Source organism: Pinus tabuliformis, chromosome 5_2, assembly GCF_031772625.1.
Source record: "Pinus tabuliformis cultivar Carrire ecotype Pingquan chromosome 5_2, CPIR1, whole genome shotgun sequence".
Classification (NCBI taxonomy): domain Eukaryota; kingdom Viridiplantae; phylum Streptophyta; class Pinopsida; order Pinales; family Pinaceae; genus Pinus; species Pinus tabuliformis.
Window position 1 is genome coordinate 763,408,216 of NC_142306.1, and position 13,110 is coordinate 763,421,325.

The following is a 13,110-nucleotide window of genomic DNA, read 5'->3' on the forward strand; positions in this document are numbered from 1 at the left end:
AATTGTTGTGGAATGAGAACCGTCAAGGTTATACTTCGTATCAAACAAAATATCATAATCTTTTCATTCAACTCAAAGGTTTGATGTGGATTTCTGTCTCCTTATATTTACTTCGGCTTGTAATTACATCTTGCTCTGCTCAACTCTGAAAAATCAATCCATTGAAGAATTTCACTTCATATTTTTTCATATATTCATTTTTCAGGGATTGGAAGGGGAGTTATGAAGCTTTTGAAGCATCGATAAAGGCAAGCGATTTCACGGTCCCAACCAATGGCCTTCAACAGGTATGCAGTTCAACATTTGAAATGATATTTTTCATACTTTTCGAGCGCTTAAAAATAGATTAAAGTGACAATATCGAATTTTTACATCATAACCACATACTACATTTTCTGTGGTATCTCCATTTTCTTTAATTTGTAAAATTTTATTCTTTCTTGTCAACTCACCATTAACACAAGATTGTTCAATTATGAGATTACCTCATTAGACTTACTGATTCACATTTTTTTTCATCTTGTAAATAACTACTACCATCTACTACATCTTCGAGAATGTCGAATATATTCGAAAACTGATCATGCTGAATATATTCGAGTACTGACCATCCTACCACTATGAAAACAACTTCCATCCTACCTTTATGAGGACATATTCATGACAATACTTTGATGTTCCACATAGATATCTTGACATAGTATAATAAGGCAAATAGGGTTCCTTACATTTTCCATGAAGACATCATTACTTTGAAACTCTGATGTTCGACATGGAAATCTTGAGATAGCATAATAAGGCCGATAGGGTTCTTTATTTAGGGTTTTTTTTTAGCGAAAATTGGTGTATAGACAAAGTAATCTCTTTATTAATTTGAGTTCTTATTTTATAGTAATAAATGAATATATTCTCATTTTATAGTAATAAATGAATAATTTTTCATTTTATAGTAATTAATGAAATAAATTAGTTAAAGATTTACATCATAAGCACATTTTTTGTTGTATCTTCATTTTCTTTCTTAATTTGCAACATTTTCTTTCTTTCATGTCAAGCAACCATTAAGACAAGATTGTTCAATTTTGAAAACCATTCAAACAAGATTGCTCAATTTTGAAGTTACCCCATTAGATGGTGGTAACTACACTTAGTGATTCAAACATTTTTTTATATTCTTGTAAATAACTACTACCATCTCTTTTCTATTTTTAGATGATTCTGTGACTGACAACCATAATGCTTACAAAAGCCTATCATTTCTTCCATTTAAACTTACAGTAATCAAGCATACTATTAAGCCTAGCATTTGTAAAATCAAACTTCATTTAAAACCGTGTTTTTCTTCTCTTATCTTAAAAAGCTTTTTTCTTTACTAACTCTCTAGTTTTTGAAACATAGAAATTAATGCTATAAAAAAAATTTGAGAAACAATAAGTGTGCTTCCCATAAAATTATGTAGGTTTTTGAACCAAGGAGAAATGTTAAATTGAAATTTGAGGGCTATTTAATAACCACACAACATAATATTGGTGTGCCTACATAGCTATAACTTAATTTTCTTTTTCTGGTTCGTCTTCCCAAAAGATATAGAATGCCAATAGTTATCCATACAACTACTATTGTGTCTCCCGCTTCATTTTCTCCATTCAACATCTAGGAAATAAGTTGTGTGTCGGTGTCCATGTAGCTGTTGTTATGAAGGGTTTTTAAGTTGATGTTGAAATCATAGAAAAATTAAATGACATTGTTATGAAAATATACCATATTATTAGAGAAAGACATCCACGAAAAGAAATCACATTATTAGATAAAGATATCAACAAAACTTGAATTCATTGTAAGGACAAAATTTGAAAACCATTCTTAAACAACGACAAAAATGACCAACCAAGCCATACAACAACAACACTGTAGATGTGTATTACATATTACAATATTTCCCTATTAGATGTGGAAAACTTTCCTTTTAATTACATAATTTTTTGAATCTATAAAGCTTGAAGTTTTTAATGGAGATGAAAGTCTATTGATAGTGTTCTTTGATTGAGCAATGTTAAGAGAAAAGTTCAATTCCCTTGGTTGTTGAAGGTATATATATATTTTTTTGGTTTGCTTTAAATTGTTTGACGCTAAACAAAACAGATGGTATAAATTAGAAACAAATGAAACTAAAAAAACTTTTTCCATTGTGCAAATAGATTTATATTTTCAATGATGTAAATTCAAATATTTTTGAAGATTATCTAATGAATAGAAGAAACATATGGTTACCTTTTTCCAATAGAATTTGAGAAAAATGTTTGCCTATTTACTAAATTCTATTAAGATTTTAATGTAGCCACTTTTTAAATTTTAAAGATTTAGGACACCATTTCATTTGGCATTTTTTTTATGATGATGATGATGATGGCTAATGTCCACTGAGACCAAACTTTGGTCTACCGAACCTAAAGAAATGAATTATTTAGTTTGATTTAATATTTTATTCCTATGCTCAAAAAGCTTGGAAAGAAGCCTCCCGAGCTCACTACAATTTCGACAACTTAAAAGGCTAGGAAGGTTAGTATTGTAATAAAGATTTTGAAACTGAGATCTAATGTGGTTGTATGTGGGGAACTCTAAGAGGAAGTGATTTTCATCCTTGATGTTCGTATTCTCACGCAGATGGCAGAACCTTTCCATCCATGGTGTTTCACCTTTAATATACACTTGTTAATAAAAGTATAATTTTTTGTATAACTTTTCATCTTTGAAGGATTAGATAAATATATGCCCTTCCAAATAAAATTAAGAATAGCCCTTCAAATTTGATCATTGGTCGGTACCACCATTGAACCGTTATCAAGTCTCTTCAACCTTTGAAGATGGTTATGAATCTTAGTTCGTAGAGATTTCTTCGAGTGAATAGCTGGCCGGTCGTGTCCCCGGTTCAGTGGATAACGTGAGAAAAATCTGTGGTTGATTTTCAAGTACGTTGTTGACTTGTCGATTACGGATTTCCAGAATATTTCGGAATCGCCCAATCTATGTTGGGAATTTCTGGTAATTCCAAACAAAAGAACAGAGGAAAAATGCTCTGTTTCTTAACCCAGGAAACTAAAAATTTGTTTGCTGAAGACAGAGATTCACATACACAAAGAGAAACTTGTATTCATTAATAAAAACAACTGCAGTTACAAAATGGGTCTTCCTCTCACAGAGGGATTCTCCAAGAACGCTTCAGTTCCAAAACAATAAAAATTACTCTGTCTTCCTGAAAATTTTACACGGTTGTGTGTAAAATTTCTTACATTTATACTACTGCGTATTTCATTTCGTTTTCTCAATGAACCACCACAATATCTCTGCACTGCTGTGCATTACCAAGAGAACTCTGTCTCTGCTTACAAATTGACACACTGCTGTGTAAAATAAAATTTCTTACTTTGCTCGCGCTTCTCTTCAAAATGGCGCTCAGGCTGTAATATCTCTGCACTGTTGTGCATTATAGACTCTGTCTTTCAACAAAACATTACATTCATTTAGCACATACGCGTTGTTGCGTATTTCCTTTTGTTTTCTCAACAAAACAACAAAAACTCATGTTGTTCCGTTTTTCCACACACTACAAGTTCAACAAAAAACATTACATACGCTGTTGCGTATTGGGTTTTACCCTCTCAACAAAAGAACTTACATTCGCGCTCTGCTGCACTACATAGCATTCACACTACTGTAAAAGAAATTTCTTCTTACATTCGCTGCGGCGAGTTTTTCCCTTACATTTCAAAAATGAACAACCAAAAAAAAGCTTCTCTACACTACTGTGCATTACAAAGAGAAAATTACATTTCACTGCTGTGTAATTTTTTCCATATGCGCGCTGCTGCGTGCTTCAACTTCATTACTCCACGAACAACATAAAACATTCCCCTAACGCTGCTGCATTTTCACTTGCACATTCTCAACTCAAAACATTCGCGCTCTGTTGCACGTTACATATTACATGGTCTGCTTATTGCCCTCTTTTTTTTTGTTCACACTGTTGTGCGTATTACACATTCCACTGCAACAAAACTAAAACGACATTACATATTACTTTGGAAAAAGAAATTACTCCTGTGAATTAAAACTTTACCAACATTTACTGACCCCAGTACATTTCAATTAATTTCTTTAATTATTTCAGCATGGCGGTCAATTAATTCAGTCAGCCTTGCATATGGTTCAGTCATACGGAGGTCTTTCCGAAAACAACAAAAATGTGCCCTGCTGCCACAACCGTTGATTTCATTGGATGGCTGAGAAACCATATCGCGCTGACCTTCTTGCTGATCTTTATGCTCCGGGGAAAACTGCTCTGACAAAACCACTGTCCACGTGTCTGCAGCTGATTGTTATCACTGCCCTCCAGAGGAAAACCACCGCTCGGTGAAAAGCGGTGTGATGGAACAGACGACAGTTTTCAAAATTTATGGTCGTTATTTAATAGTGCTACACAACAGTTGAAATTACAATTTCAACACTCCCCTTTAATTTCAACTGCTGGGTTATCAGTCATACCCAGACATTTCCTCAAAAATTCAAAACTTTTTTTTTCCTATTCGTATCAGCTTTCCTTTCATCACTTTCACTACTGTGCTCAGGCACTCCAATCAATCTTGAGCCACAAAACTGTGCCCGATTACTGTTATGGAGAATCAAAGTACTATCTTTGCAGCTGGCTATATCCATTGGGGCATGATCTGCACTTGTGCTTTCTGGGAAAACCAGTGGGTCATTTGCTCTCAGCGATAATGATCAAGAATTATAGGCTCCCCCTAACTGTATGCATCGTTTCCTTTTGGCAGAGTCTTCTTAAAAAATCTTAGATTGGCTGGGGAGCTCAAGGGACTTCCAGACTGTATTTCCTTCCTTCTCCATACTTGTGTAACTTTATTCTTTTGCATGGTTCTAGCTTGTGTAAGAGCCCATGTTAAGTTACAATCACGTGCCATATGACCAATGTTATGACACTTGAAGCATTCTACACTGTTCATGAATAAGCTTTCATGATTTCTTCCTGTAAAATTGTTTCTTGGAGGTTGTCGGAGACTATAACATCTATCTCTATGAGATGGTTTACAGTCTTTTGCCATATGACCAAAGTTTGAATAAGAATAAGAATAACCAAAAAATAAACTTTGGTACCTGGGAGATGGAGGTTTCCTTGATGTACTTCTAAAGCCTTTTTGCCTTGAGATCCTTTAATGATAACCATTGTCTCTTGCCTCTTTGACATCATCTACATTTCTTTTTGGAGCTAGTTTTATACTTGGAGCAAGATTTCTTCTTGGAATAGGATTTCTTCTATTGTAACCTTGATTTTTCTCCTTGCCTTTGCTGGAACTAGGAGCATCACAATTTCTTTCTGGCTTCTTCACATCTCTTTTGCTTAAAGCATTTTTATTCTTGTTTGAGGGTTCACCTGCATACCCAAGTCTTGATTTATCAGATGGACATATGTGATAGCTGAGCATGTCATCCAAGGCTTGAGAGCTCTTAATGATTTTGTTCATCCCTTCAACCTTTTTTCTTAGGAGGACAATCTCTTCTTCTAATATTTCACACTCATTATTCTTCTTTGCAAGTTGTTCCTCAGTTTCTTCCTTGCTACGAGTAGCTTCAGCTGCTACTATTTTAAGGGAGATGATATCTGACTTCATTTTGAAGATTTCTTCATTCTTTGCTTGATTGCTCTCCATTTTCTTCTCAGCTTCTTGTGCCTGTTTCCTGGCTTCTTGTAATTGAGACTTAAGGGAGGAGACCTCTACCTTGTACTGACCAATCTCTTCTTCAAGTTTGTTCACGCTCTTGTGCCTTTGTTCAAGTTGACTTGACAAGGTATTTTCCTGCTTCTTTGCTTTATTCAATTGATTTGTCATGGATATGACTTCTTCATGATGCTTCCTTTTGCTTTGATGAAATTCCTTCTTAAGTTTGGCAAGCTCTTCATCCCTTTCTTGTACTTGAAGCTTGATGAGGTCAACTTTCTTCCTTGTTTGATCTTGGTTACCAACTGGAGCTATCTTCTTAAGTGCCTCATTTTCTTTTTTCAAATTGTTAGTCTCTTCCATGGCAGTCATAAGTTGAGCAAGGAGTTCTTCTACAAAGTCCTTTTCATTCTTTTCATCTTCTAGGTCTGCTTCAGCCTTGATGTCATCATTCTCATTTTCAGCTTCTATGATGGGTTCAGGATCTCCTTTTTGATTGATGGTCATGGTTAGTGCTCCTTTTGAGTGAAGGTCATGAAGTTTGTCCCATATATCCTTTGCTGATGAATTTTTTCCTATATTCTTCTTTACAGAATCAGGTAGCCCATTCAAGATTGTCTTTGCTGCTTTTGCATTGTACTCCTTGGATTCTCTATCCATCCTTCTATCATCAATCACTGATTCCAAAATTTCAATCCCTTGAGACTGTAAGAAAGTCCTCATTCTTACTTCCCATATATTAAAGTTCCCATTGAACTTTGGAGCCTCATCAAATTGATTGACTTCTATTTTAGTAGTAGAGGGAGACACATCCTTAGGAGGATTGGAGACTTTCTTCCTTGACCTCGCCATTCTTGCACTCTTAACTGTGCTTCAAAATGCTTGACTGTGTATTAAAATAACTGGTTGTCCTCAACAAAAACTAACTTGATAAATACCTTGGATTTTTTCTTGACTGAGTCTTCACTTTGCTGGAGAAGCTGCTACAGCAAGAAATCCTTCCTTCAGCTTCTTTGACACCTTCAAAGAACCTCGACAAGCTCTGATACCATGTTGGGAATTTCTGGTAATTCCAAACAAAAGAACAGAGGAAAAATGCTCTGTTTCTTAACCCAGCAAACTAAAATTTGTTTGCTGAAGACAGAGATTCACATACACACAGAGAAACTTGTATTCATTAATAAAAACATCTGTAGTTACAAAATGGGTCTTCCTCTCATAGAGGGATTCTCCAAGAATGCTTCAGTTCCAAAACAAAAAAATTTACTCTGTCTTCCTGAAATGTTTACACTGCTGTGTGTAAAATTTCTTACATTTATACTGTTGCGTATTTCATTTCGTTTTCTCGACTAACCACCACAATATCTCTACACTGTTGTGCATTCCAAGAGAACTTTGACTCTGCTTACAAATTGACACACTGCTGTGTAAAATAAAATTTCTTACTTTGCTCGCGTTGCTCTTCACAATGGCGCTCGGGCTGTAATATCTCTGCACTGCTGTGCATTACAGACTCTGTCTTTCAACAAAACATTACATTCATTTAGCACATATGTGCTACTGCGTATTTCCTTTTGTTTTCTCAACAAAACAACAAAAACTCACGCCGCTGCGTTTTTCCAGACACTACAAGTTCAACAAAAAACATTACATGCGCTGTCGCGTATTAGGTTTTATCCTCTCAACAAAAAAACTTACATTCGCGCTCTACTGCACTACATAGCATTCACACTACTGTAAAAGAAATTTCTTCTTACATTCGCTGCGGCGAGCTTTTCCCTTACATTTCAAAAATGAACAACCAAAAAAAAACTTGTTTGCACTGCTGTGCATTACAAAGAGAAAATTACATTTCACTGCTGTGTAATTTTTTCCATATGCGTGCTACTGCGTGCTACTGCGTGCTTCAACTTCATTACTCCACGAACAACATAAAACATTCCTCTCATGCTGCTGCATTTTCACTTGCACATTCTCAACTTAAAACATTCGTGCTCTGCTGCACGTTACATATTACATGGTCTGTGTATTGCCCTCTTCTTTTTTTGTTCGCATTGCTATGCGTATTACACATTCAACTGCAACAAAACTAAAACGACTTTACATATTACTTTGGAAAAAGAAATTACTCCCATGAATTAAAACTTCACCAACATTTACTAACCCCAGTACATTTCAATTAATTTCTTTAATTATTTCAGCATGGCGGTCAATTAATTCAGTCAGCCTTGCATACGGTTCAGTCATATGGAGGTCTTTCTGAAAACAACAAAAATGTGCCCTGCTGCCACAACCGTTGATTTCATCGGACGGCTGAGAAACCATATCGCGCAGACCTTCTTGCCGATCTTTATGCTCCAGGGAAAACTGACAAAACCACTGTCCACGTGTCTGCAGCGGATTGTTATCGCTGCCCTCCGGTGGAAAACCACTGCTCGGTGAAAAGCAGTGCAATGGAACTGACGACAGTTTTCAAAATTTACGGTCGTTGTTTAATAGTGTTGCACGGCAGTTGAAATTACAATTTCAACAATCTACTTAAGGATGCTTCATGGTTGATAATAGATATCACTATGCGTTGATTGTTTATTCATAGCATCTATATTTCTACAGTAGTGAGTTTATAACATAGGGAAAAAATAGATGGAATCATGGAGAAGGAATTGTGTCTCTCCTATTTTTTTAAGACCCTATGTGGACTGCCTCACTGTTATAACCTTCCTCTCCCTGGTCATACCAGTTTTTTCTAATACTTTTGTCTTCTATGGGTTTAATGGAACCAACTTAATCTTGGAGGATGCGGCTTCACTCATTCCCTCTCGATTCAACTCCTGTGCAAATGAAAAGCAACAACACACTTTACTCCTTTAGCACTACTTTCGTTTTCAGCATGGTGCATCCCCCCTCTGACAAAGGTGGGCACAGTCTGGCCTTCATGGTCACTCCCTACAACTATAATCAGCGGTCTAGCTTCCGGGTATCTCGGTTTGCTTAACATTACTAGCAATGGGAAACCATACAATCACTTGTTCGCAGTGGAATTCGATACAGTCCAGAATGTGGAATGGGATGATCCAGACACCAAACACGTTGGCATAGATATTAACAACCTTATGTCACTTAGGACAGATCCCGTTGGATATTGGAAAGGGAAGGATTTCCATGAATTCAACCTGAAAAGCGGACGCAACATACAGGCCTGGATCAATTACGACCACCTGCAAAGCCAGCTCAATGTTACCATAACGTTGGCCAACTTGCCGAGACTGCAAAGGCCACTCATATCACAAACAATATATCTGCAGAATGTTCTGCAAGAGAAAATGTTCGTTGGCTTCTCAACGGCTATCATAATTTTCATCGAAGACCATTACGTTCTCGCGTGGAGCTTCAACAGTGAACGCACGGTGCCCGCACTCGATATTTCACGTCTCCTTTCATTTACTAAAATATATTCCAAGCATCCCAGCTACCTATGGACAGTCGGCATTACAGTTGGCACTCTGGTTCTCTTGTTTGTGGTGGTTGCAGTCGTGTTTTTCAGAAGACCCAAGCACAAAGAAATAGTAGAAGAATGCGAGAATGAGTTCTAGCCCCATAAATTCTCTTACGGGGAGCTCAACATCGCTACGAATGGATTCTGGGATGAAAACGTTGTAGGGGAGGAGGGTTTCGGCAGGATTTACAGGGGCCTTCTCTCGAGCAACAACCATGAAGTTGTGGTGAAATCTCTAATGAAGGAGGTCACACGGGGAATGAAGGGGTTCGTGGTGGAAATCTCAACCTTGGGGCACACACAGCACAGGAACCTTGTTCCTCTCCGGGGTTGGTGTAGAATGAAGAAGCAGTTGTTCTTCGTTTATGACCACATGCCCAACGATAGCCTAGATAAACTCATATTCAGGAACCCGATGACCATCCTGCCATGGACTCGACGATACGTGATCTTGAAGGGCGTGGTGGCAGGTCTACTTTATCTGCACGAAGAATGGGAGAAAAGGGTCATCCACAAAGACATCAAGTCGAGCAACGTGTTGCTGGATTCGGAGCTCAACACGCGGCTGGGGTATGTCGACCTCGCCCAGTTGTATGAACACAACGAGAATCATGGAACGAATCATGTGGTGGGAATGCTGGGATACATAGCCGGACCTAACAAGGACGGGAAAGGCCACACTGAGGTCGAACATGTTCAACTTTGGCGTTCTACTATTAGAAGTGGTGTGCAGGAGGAAGCCCGTGGACACATCCATGGATGCCAAGCGACTGGTTTTGGTGGAATGGGTTTCGATGCTATACGCACAAGGAAAGCTACTCGGTGCGGCAGATCTCAAGCTGGGGAATGAATATGATACAGGAAAAATGGAGGTGGTGTTGAAAGTGGGGTTCCTTTGCTCCCATCCCAAGGCAGAGAGGAGGCTGAGGATATGGCTGGTGTGTCAAACACTGGAAGGTGAAGCTCCTCTCCCTTACATCCATATGGATTTGTATAGGGTGAATGTGATGGATCAATGTAGTGTCGGTGTTAATGGGTGTTAGGTCCCTACTAAAACTACTCAAGCGTTGAGGACAACACTTTTTTGCAGGAGAGGGGCATGTTAGGTCCCTATAATACTAGTGATGCCCCCATTAATATTGTAGTTGTATCCCTTATTAATATTGTTGTGCCCCTACTATTCCCATATTGTTATTACTATGCCCCATAGAATCCCTCTATTGTTATTTTTGTGCCTTTATATTGTTATTGTTAGGTCGGCTTGGTTATATTGTGACCCCTTAGACTCCTATATATAGAAAGGAGGTTTTGTCATTTGAATCATCCAAGAATTGTTCATTTGTATAATGTAAAGGGGGTTTCCCCCCGAAGAGGCTGAATTCTAATCCATTCAACTATCTTTTCTATCTTTTTGTGAGCTGGTTTCATAACAAAAGTATATTGGAATATAGGGACAAGATGTTTGAGTTTTATTTGCGTAACATGGCCTTAATAGACATGAATGTATGGGACCCTAATGCCAAGCTAGGTTACAGTTGATGGCTGTGGCATCATGGATGAACCATGAGGAAGCAAGGGTTGTAGAAATGAAGAAGATATTGGCAAGAGAACAAACGAAGTCTCTTATGATCAAAGTTGAGCAGTCCAATCTAATGGCCCTCATCAGCAGACATAATTTAATTACAAATGATCCTCAGCTTGCACCCAGGTATCTTATTTCCCAAGAGCAAGAAGTTACACATTTTGAGGACATGTTTAGGTTGTCAGGGGATGATAGCATGCAAACATTCCTGAGGAGATGGAACACATTGCCATACAGTTTAAAGATAAAATAGTACCACTCTCCTCAAAGAACAGGACACCCATGTACAAGCAATCTATGCAAAGGCACAAAGTCAATTGGATTGGCTTGAGACTCAGTCCACCACTGCTCTTGGGCATGCTAGAAGGAAGGAAGGAAGAAGAAGAAAGGAGGCAGTGGGAGGAGGTAGAAAATAAGGCAAGTTTCTATGCATAAGAAGAGGAAACCACAACAGAGGCATGGGATGTTAGGGAGGCCACTAGAGCTATGAAAGACATGGATATTGATTCAGCTGCTCAGAGGATGAACAACACTTTCAGTAGGGGGGTGTTGATGAGCCTCATCATTGGGTAATTATATGGGCCTTAATTCACCTCCTAGCTTAGTAAAACCAACTCTTCTTACAACTTATTACAAGTTTTGATTATCTTTTGTTTAATGAGATGAGTTAACGTGAGATATTATGCCTAGTGAACTAATATGCATTTAATGCAGGTTTGGAAGAGAAAATCAAGGAATTTTGGCAAGATTAAGGTTTGAAACTCGAATGGGACAAGGGAGAGAGATTGTAGGAGATAAATCCTCCTCATTTACTCCTCCCCAATTTGAATATTCCTCCATTAATCCCACCAGCTCATAGTGAAAGCAACCAAGTCATGAAGATTAGAAGGCAGTCGAGCAAATGATAGACAAAGAGTTAGTTCATCACGAGTTTGGGATCTGAGCCTCCCTAAACTTAAGGAAGTCATTGGGGACTTCATTTGTATAAGTAGAGAGGTCTAGATCCTCATTAGGATTCGAATTTTTGTTGTAAAACTCTATCAATTTTCGAGCTCCAGACTTGTGGAAGACTTTGATGTAATTTTTTGTTCTTGGTAATAAGAATGAGATTTTTCTTGATCCAGTGCTAAGTTAACTTAGAGGCTAAATCTCTTGGGTTAGGGCCTAACCCTAGCAGCCAAGCCTCCTCTTCTTTTATCTTTATGCTTAGCTTAGTTTCATAGGTTCATGGTTAAACTGTTTTTAGAAGTATTTTATTGCAAGTAATGTAGATTTGATTAATTGTTTATTAGTTTGCTTCCATTTGTGCCTTACTTCAGTAGTAGGTTAGAAGGGATAAAAGAGGCACCACAAATATGTCAGTAGGTGTCTTGGCCTTACTTCTTCCTTCTGGGATCATGATTTGAGGAAAAGACCCTTATGCAGCCCCAAAAAGACAGATTTCCATTTCTTTCATAAGATTTAGAGTTTTTTGTACTTAAACTAGCATTTGATCAGTTTTTCAAAGTAGGATTTCATTGCCATCTCTTCTATCTTCATTCTTAAACTATATCTCATCCATGATTCTATTTTGTTTAGCAATGTCCTCATGCATAAGGTAGACCGTTAGTTCATTAAATTCTTCTTTTCTAGCTCATGAGAATTCTTCTTGTTTACATGACTTTTTGGAAATTACACATGTTTGATGCAGAGCAGGTGCTTAAGAAGTAGAAAGAGATCTCATAGCATGAAAATACCTTCCAGCTTCATCCACCCATAGGCATTCCTTGTTTTCATCAAAACCTTCACCAATTTCATCATTTTACATAGAAAATTCCTCAAGCATTTTGGGCGAAGCCAACCATCTCCTAAACTTGGTTTTGGGTTCTGAGTGATCCTAGGCCTTTTCTCACTCCATTACACCCATCAAACACCTTCCCTAAGCCTTCCATCACCTCTAAAATCCATCGTTTTTCTCATGGCTGTATCTTGTAGAAATACAGGGAATCCTTTAGGTTTCTAGTACATCCTGTATGTTTTCCTATAGTGGCCTATTTTGAGGCCGAATTGAGGGAAAAACTCTAGGAAGCCACCCAAGGTCACCCAAGGGTCTCCCAAACTTTATAACCATCTCCTAAACCTTCCAGCCATCCACCAACATTCCTAAACCACTTGCCACATCACCAAAAGAGATTAGCTTACACACTTGATTTTTCATAAAAAGCACAAAAAGATAAAACATATTTATTATAGTCCTTTACATGCATAAAAGTGATGTTTGATGTTTTAAATTCCATGCTTAGGACAATAGCATTTTGTTC

The 13,110-nt window shown here is 37.6% G+C and overlaps 1 protein-coding gene and 1 pseudogene across 1 annotated transcript in view; both read left to right on the forward strand.

Moving 5' to 3' along the window:
- Positions 1–9,325, forward strand: part of LOC149161526 (L-type lectin-domain containing receptor kinase IV.1-like) — a 57,673-nt gene extending 48,348 nt beyond the window's left edge. The window contains exon 2 of the mRNA XM_089434905.1: positions 8,769–9,325. Within this exon, the coding sequence (XP_089291031.1) occupies positions 8,769–9,325 (557 nt within the window). The remainder of the gene's footprint in view (positions 1–8,768) is intronic.
- Positions 9,326–9,487: 162 nt separating this feature from the next.
- LOC149161527 (L-type lectin-domain containing receptor kinase IV.2 pseudogene) lies at positions 9,488–10,078 on the forward strand (annotated as a pseudogene).
- Positions 10,079–13,110: the final 3,032 nt, after the last annotated feature.